An 8,646-nucleotide genomic window follows, 5' to 3' on the forward strand; every position below is an offset into this window, starting at 1 on the left:
TTTTTTTTTTATATATATTTGAGCTCTATTACGCCTTGAAATCTCAAATTTTAAAATAAAAATATATCAATAAAAAATATCACATTTTCAATATATTATTAAGAAGCCTAAATTTAATGGGCAACAAAATTATTTTAAATAATTTTAATATTAAAAATTTTTATTATCTAATTGTTATTTCATAGAAACACAATTTGTTATTTTTTATCATGCTAGGATGTCAATATGTCTTTCTTTAATATATTTATAGATTATGATGCTAATATTTTATTTTTTACCCTTTTATTTTGACTTAACGCATTTTTCAAACTGTTGGGTTTACGCCTCGTCTCTTGAACGAAGAATGCCTCAATTTCTGATTTGCACAATTTTAAACATTGGTATACATAATTTATGTTCAATTCGAGCCAAGCTTGTTTTATTAATCAGCAAATTGACTTTGGGAGAGCTTGATTGATCTAAAAATTGATCCATTTTTTTTGCATAGTCATTGATTTTCAAACCAAATGAGCAGCTTAGCTAGCTTGCACTGGATGATATATTAGCCTTCTTAATCTTTCATGGAAGTAGTTTTATTCCTTTTGTTTTAGCTTTTACTTTTAAGCTCGTGCATCATGTTTATCTGCTTCATAATTTACTAGTTTCATAACTAGTGTAACATCATATCAATATGCTTTCATGATGGACTGTAATTACTTGGTTTTTTTAAAATATATAATAATTAGCTGACTAACCTTTTGTGGTCTTACTTCATGGAGAGTAAGCCACTTGTTTGAGATTCATGATATTGTAGAGATAATTTAATTGATGAACTCAATCGCGTCATGTAGACATGAGGATGAAATAAGTATTCTGCTTGCAACAGAACTACTGGATAGCTTTTATACCAACGCCCTAATCATTTTTTGTCTATGCATTTTCTTTCTCGTCATATTAATAGTTTGAATTTAATACTAAGTTATGTTTACTTTTTTTTAAAATGTATTGTCATATCTATATTGTCATTCTATTTCAAATTTGTTCACGAGTTTCTTCCTAAAAGCACGGTGTATCCTTCTCATTAACATGAAGGTAAGACTGTATAAACAGTTGCGAAGAAGTGAAAAAACGAGATGAGAATGGTACAAAATGGTTACAACTAAGCAGAAGCTAAGAAAAGCTCTAGAGAACTGAAAAGAAAGCGCTTCTCCTTTAGGATTCTGTTGATTTTAATCAATTTTTGTTAGCTTTAGAAGGGTAGCCATGGTAGGAACCTCAAATATTATCAAAATATTATTAAGAACATTTGTTTGATTAGGAAAGCATTGCAAAAATTTCGAAGTGTGATCTGTGAATTGCAGACTATCAATAAGAGGTTCCACATTTTCAAAATATCAAACCCCAATCACATGATCAACAAAGCAACATTTAATCTTTTATGTAGAACATCAACTTAATAATAAAAAGAAGAGGAAAGCGGGGATCCCCTTGCCTAAGACTGTCTAAATTGCTTCCTAAGATTTCCATCAGCAATGATATTAGAAGTTGTATGGAAGATATAATTCATGATCCAGAACAAAACTAGGAGGGGAGGAAAAGAGTATTATGAAAGTAGGCCCACCTACATATATCTTAGGCCTTTTAAAAAACTTTAAAGATGATTGATTATTATTATTATTATTATTTTGGCTTGATAGTTGAATGAATCAATTCATGTCCAACAAAAATAAAATTAATAGTTCCTCTTCCAACAATAAAATGTCAAAGAGAGACTTCAACTAATTTAGGAAGAAAACCTTAATGCTTGTTTGGGATCAATTTCACTTTTGTTTTTGTTTTCATTTTGTTTTTAAGCACATATTTGTTTAGTGTGTTTTTTTCTATTTTTATATTTTATTTCTAAGAAGTAAATTAACATGTTTTTTAAAACACTCCAAACAACTTTTTGATGTTTCAATCAAACACAATTTGTTATTTTTTATCATGCTAGGATGTCAATATGTCTTTCTTTAATATATTTATAGATTATGATGCTAATATTTTATTTTTTACCCTTTTATTTTGACTTAACGCATTTTTCAAACTGTTGGGTTTACGCCTCGTCTCTTGAACGAAGAATGCCTCAATTTCTGATTTGCACAATTTTAAACATTGGTATACATAATTTATGTTCAATTCGAGCCAAGCTTGTTTTATTAATCAGCAAATTGACTTTGGGAGAGCTTGATTGATCTAAAAATTGATCCATTTTTTTTGCATAGTCATTGATTTTCAAACCAAATGAGCAGCTTAGCTAGCTTGCACTGGATGATATATTAGCCTTCTTAATCTTTCATGGAAGTAGTTTTATTCCTTTTGTTTTAGCTTTTACTTTTAAGCTCGTGCATCATGTTTATCTGCTTCATAATTTACTAGTTTCATAACTAGTGTAACATCATATCAATATGCTTTCATGATGGACTGTAATTACTTGGCTTTTTTAAAATATATAATAATTAGCTGACTAACCTTTTGTGGTCTTACTTCATGGAGAGTAAGCCACTTGTTTGAGATTCATGATATTGTAGAGATAATTTAATTGATGAACTCAATCGCGTCATGTAGACATGAGGATGAAATAAGTATTCTGCTTGCAACAGAACTACTGGATAGCTTTTATACCAACGCCCTAATCATTTTTTGTCCATGCATTTTCTTTCTCGCATATTAATAGTTTGAATTTAATACTAAGTTATGTATACTTTTTTTTAAAATGTATTGTCATTCTATTTCAAATGTGTTCACGAGTTTCTTCCTAAAAGCACGGTGTATCCTTCTCATTAACATGAAGGTAAGACTGTATAAACAGTTGCGATGAAGTGAAAAAACGAGATGAGAATGGTACAAAATGGTTACAACTAAGCAGAAGCTAAGAAAAGCTCTAGAGAACTGAAAAGAAAGCGCTTCTCCTTTAGGATTCTGTTGATTTTAATCAATTTTTGTTAGCTTTAGAAGGGTAGCCATGGTAGGAACCTCAAATATTATCAAAATATTATTAAGAACATTTGTTTGATTAGGAAAGCATTGCAAAAATTTCGAAGTGTGATCTGTGAATTGCAGACTATCAATAAGAGGTTCCACATTTTCAAATATCAAACCCCAATCACATGATCAACAAAGCAACATTTAATCTTTTATGTAGAACATCAACTTAATAATAAAAAGAAGAGGAAAGCGGGGATCCCCTTGCCTAAGACTGTCTAAATTGCTTCCTAAGATTTCCATCAGCAATGATATTAGAAGTTGTATGGAAGATATAATTCATGATCCAGAACAAAACTAGGAGGGGAGGAAAAGAGTATTATGAAAGTAGGCCCACCTACATATATCTTAGGCCTTTTAAAAAACTTTAAAGATGATTTATTATTATTATTATTATTATTTTGGCTTGATAGTTGAATGAATCAATTCTTGTCCAACAAAAATAAAATTAATAGTTCCTCTTCCAACAATAAAATGTCAAAGAGAGACTTCAACTAATTTAGGAAGAAAACCTTAATGCTTTTTTGGGATCAATTTCACTTTTGTTTTTAAGCACATATTTGTTTAGTGTGTTTTTTTCTATTTTTATATTTTATTTCTAAGAAGTAAATTAACATGTTTTTTAAAACACTACAAACAACTTTTTGATGTTTCAATCGTGTCTTAATTAAATATGTCAAACATGTTTTGTTTCAAATTAAAACAAAATAGAAACAAAAAAATTGAAAATAGAAAACAAAAATGATCCCAAATGGGCCCTTAGATTAAAGGTTTTTTTAGAAACCTAGTCTTCCTAATTTTCTTGTGATGATTCAAATCCAAAAGTAATGCACTGTTTATTTCATAAGAAATTATGGAATCATGATTTTGGCATTCTAATTATCACCTTGACGGTTCTAGCATCAATTGAGGTATCATTATTTATTACCATATATCTTAACCTTGTCAAGTTACCTGCCTGTGCTCTCCTGTTTTCTTACTTTGCCGCTTAAGTGCCATTTCAGTTTATGTTTTTCTTCACATTGAATGGTATATCATATAAATGGCATCGAACTTTTAAACATTCATCTCAATTGAACTTGCTTCAGAGGTGCTTCTAATTTTCTTGACTTTCCACTAGGTCGCTCGACTGTGGGAAGTTCCTGCCACAACTCTTTTAAAGCTTACCATACCATCACCATCAGCAGCAGAGTGGAGCAGATTTCACGCCGCTGCCAATGTAGCCTTGTGCCCCATCTCTCTCCTCTATTATTTTAGCTCCTTCATCACCATGGACAGTCGCCTCGTGTTCATCATTCCTCACTCTCGTTTCCCTCTCTGGTCTATCGTTCTCTTCATCAGCTTCTTCCTTGCAATTCTCCACTTCATTTTTGAGAATGAACCTCCAGAAACCGAACGGATAGCAACCACAGTTGCTGCATTTGTGATGAGTGTGGTCTGGATCTCAACAATGGCAGGAGAACTGTTGAACTGCTTATCAGCCATAGGTACCATCATGAACCTTCCACCTGGAATCCTAGGCTTGACTGTGCTGGCGTGGGGGAATTCCGTTGGGGATCTTGTTGCCGATGTAGCACTAGCAAGGGCTGGGCAACCGGCGACTGCCGTTGCCGGGTGCTTCGCTGGTCCCATGTTCAACATGCTTGTGGGGCTCGGCTCGGCTCTTGTGATGGAGACTGGAAATCTGTACCCAGAGGCTTATAAGCTCCAGTTCCATATTAGCATTGTGATTGCTTTTGTTTTTCTTCTACTGAGCCTCTTGAGCTCCCTTTTAGTTGTGATCTGGTTCAGGTTTAGGGTCCCAAGGTTCTGGGGTTATTCCCTCATAGGGCTTTACCTCGCATTCACTGCTTTGAGTCTGTCAGTTGCAGTTCTTTCCAGATGACTTTGAGTATTTATATTTTCCGGCGAAAGTTCCTGGACAAGTACAGCGAGTTCCGGTAATCTCTGGAGTTTGCATCATTGTGAAGGCTAGCATCCATAAGAGCAATGGTATGTGATTTCCTTTTTCCTCACAAGTTCATTTATAATCATCTCATGTGATTAAAGATTTCATTTTTTTGTAGAGATGATTATCATGTTGCATTTTTCTCTGAGCGAGCAGAATGCTGAAAATCTTTAGCTAGTTATTTTCACATGTACGACTTGATTAAAATTTTATAATTAGCTTATCCCAAATAGTTGGCTAAGGCTAATCATTATGAAGAAGAAGATGATAGTCGTATGATTTGATTAAACATGTATGTAAGACATTTCTTGAGAATATAATGTTTCTCCTACCACCACCCAAAAATGTAAAATCAGAACCTTTGAAAAAATTTTCACATTAATGAAAAAGGCTAAGCTTCTTTGTTGATTTAAGTTGGTTGGCAGAAATTTGGAAAAAGAATGAGACCTAATTCTTAATTTTAGCTGGCTTTGGAGATTATTTGGAGCAGTTTTCTGCTCAGTTCAAGCAGCTGTTGTTGCGCTGGAGAATTTCAGAGATTAGATTCCAGTTTAAATAAGCCTCCTTTTTCTTTTCACTGATTTCTGATGTTATTTTTCTCTATATGGCTGCATGCATGTTGTTTTATACATTTGGCACGACAAAGTAAAACAAAAACATTCATACAAATCATCCTTTTTCCATGTATGATATTTATATTAAGAATGAAAAAGAAATTTACAATTTACGCTGAAAAGTATTTGGCAATGTTTTATTTTTTATTTTTCAAAATTTCATACTATCTTGCTAGGATTCAAATGTTTGATTTATTAGGGATTGTGTTTCTAGTTGTCATTTTTTTGAATTTTTTCTGTGCTATTGACAATAACAATGCAAGTGAGTATTTTTTGTTGAATTTGAAGTAGTGAATGTTTCTGTGGGCTCCGAAAATTCGCAACCGCTCTCGCGAAACTCTTTGCATTTTTTTTAAATTTTGATTTGTTGAGAAAGCTTTAGAGAATCAAATTTTTAGAAAGCAGATTGGATTGTAGATAAGACGCTACCCAGAGATTTCGCTCTTATTTAGCGGGTATTCAACATACAATAGCAACAGATTTAGGATTTAAATCGTAGAATTCACCACTTGAAGCTTAAAGTGGATGGTGGGGGAATGAAACCAAAATCTGATCAATATCCCATGGTTCCGTTATCTCAGGTCGTCCTGGTCCCTTATCTACTTAGTTAGAGGAGGTAATCAAATTCACCACTTGAAGCTTAAAGCGGATGGTGGGGGGAGTGAAACCAAAATCTGATCAATATCTCATGGTTCTGTTATCTCAGGTCGTCCTGGTCCCTGATCTACTTAGTTAGAGGAGGTAATCGACCCAACCTAACATAAGGATTCTAGTCAGCGGCCATGAGTTGCGTCGTCCAAGGTCTCTTTGTAGATCTGGGGTGGATGTTTGTCAAAAGGGATAAATTTAAGTTGACATTTGCTAATAGATGTTTTTTTACCAAACAATTGTACACTTATGATTTACAACTCAAAGAGTATAAAGTTGTTTTGGAACATACAGGTTGCTGCCATGACCGTAATATAATAGTTCCATTTGGCGGCAGCCACCCGATTAGAGGGTTGTAGTAGTAACTGCTATTTTGTTGTGTCATTTCGCAACAAAATCACGCAAATAGAGATTTCTTACTGGCATGCAATTACTTTGATTGTGAATATAGAAATACATTTATTATGACATTTTCTTTGTGAGCTGAAGTTAATCAAAAATTTATCTCTCTCGACAAACTGTTGTAAAGGGTGGATGAAATTGATGATTGTGAATATAGAAATACATTTATTATGACATTCTCTTTGTGAGCTGAAGTTAATTAAAAATTTGTCTCCCTCGACAAACTGTTGTAAAGGGTGGATGAAATTGACTTCAAGTTTTAATTGATTGAATTTTAGCTTGAATATTTTTTTGTTTACTTTGAAAATCTTGATTTAAATGATTGACACCTCTGTATTTGTCCTTTTCCTAAATTTTTTGGACAAATTTGTAAATGTATTTTATATTGAGTTGTTGCATATACTTATTTAGAATTATATATAAATTACGAAGATTGCACTGCACTTTCTCAACACTTTTTGTGTCAGACTTATGAGTAGAAAGGGGAGATATACAAGAGACTAGTTTCTGAGATCCTTGCACACCGCGTTCTCTTCGCTACCTTCGATGCTTGCACGCCCTAGCTACTCAGCACTTTCTCAACACTTTTTGTGTCAGACTTATGAGAAGAGTAGAAAGGGAAGATATGCAAGAGACTAGTTTCTGAGATCCTTGCACACCGCGATCTCTTCGCTACCTTTGATGCTTGCACGCCCTAGCTACTCGAGCGATACCTGGAGATGCCAAATTGTGAGAAGCCAGAGGGAAATTGAGGTTTGCAACGGTTTAAAGTTAATTCTAAGAAATTTCATTCATACATACCGCATAGGTCATATGTATTTTCACATCTAACACAAACTTTAATAATATATATATATATATAAATATAATTAATGGAAAATATTATTAAAATAATATGTTATTATTAAATCTATAATTAAATAATTATTGTTAAATAAATTTTATTTAATTTAAATATCAAATGTGATGCAAGTTTTCTTCGAGCAGAACTTAATATTGAGTATTTAACAAATCATTTATTGAATAACAAACGGTTTGTTCGTGAACAAATTTTATTTAATTTAAATATCAAATGTGATGCAAATTTTTTTTGAGCAGAACTTAATATTGAGTATTTAACAAATTATTTATTGAATAACAAACGATTTGTTCGTGAAAAAAAAAGGAATAATTTCGATCATGTTCATGTTTAATTCATTTAAACTAAAAGCTTTTAAAAATTGTTTAAGCTTATTTATTTAGCATAATGAATTCTGAGCCAACTTCAAGTTGTTCATTGGGGCTTTAGTTCATTTATAACCCCCCTAACTAGCATGACGATGGAAATGAAGAGGAGGTAACTAGACTTAGATCCAACGAAATTAATAGAAGCTTTAAATCATTTCATTTCGTCCCCCACCATTGATCTTGATTAATAAAAAAATATGAAAAGAAATATCATTTTTAGAAGGGAGGTTTACATATGTACCACCCAATTCCTATGTATTTAAATTTCTAAAACCTAAAGTATAAGGTCTATGTGCACCTGAACATTTAATTGATTGCTTGTTTGGTTAAATCCAATTCTTAAAAAATATATATATATATTTATCTGCTTTAAAGCTGTAAACCCTAAATCCAATTCTTAAAAAAAGAGAGATAATTACATGCAGACTGTTTTGATATTTACAAATTAATCAAGGGCGGATCCAACCGCTTGGCAACGAAGTGTAAAATGATACCCTCCATATGAAATCAACCATGCATGTGAATTTTAACTATCGAACGAATATATTTACGTGTGCACGATCAAATTATTAAGAATTTGATAATATTTTGAGTGAATTTGAAAATTGGATGAAAGAGTGACGATCAAATTATTAAGAATTTGATAAAAATGAAAATTTGATATTTTGAGTGAATTTAAAAATTGGATGAAAGAGTTAAAATGTTACATGATATTGTTTAATTTTGTTTGAATAAATGATTATTGTATGCACATAATATATATATATATATATATATATATATATATACACAATTACAAAATAGGAC

General features: G+C 32.1%; 1 protein-coding gene across 1 annotated transcript in view; it reads left to right on the forward strand.

Annotated features, from left to right (window-relative positions):
- Positions 1–5,359, forward strand: part of LOC110038280 (cation/calcium exchanger 5) — a 9,944-nt gene extending 4,585 nt beyond the window's left edge. Inside the window, exon 2 of the mRNA XM_020743101.1 lies at positions 4,121–5,359. Coding sequence (XP_020598760.1) covers positions 4,121–4,885 — 765 coding nt within the window. The 3' untranslated portion in view covers positions 4,886–5,359. The remainder of the gene's footprint in view (positions 1–4,120) is intronic.
- The last annotated feature ends 3,287 nt before the right edge of the window (positions 5,360–8,646 follow it).

Source organism: Phalaenopsis equestris, unplaced genomic scaffold (assembly GCF_001263595.1).
Source record: "Phalaenopsis equestris unplaced genomic scaffold, ASM126359v1 Scaffold000002, whole genome shotgun sequence".
In the NCBI taxonomy this organism is placed as follows: Eukaryota; Viridiplantae; Streptophyta; class Magnoliopsida; order Asparagales; family Orchidaceae; genus Phalaenopsis; species Phalaenopsis equestris.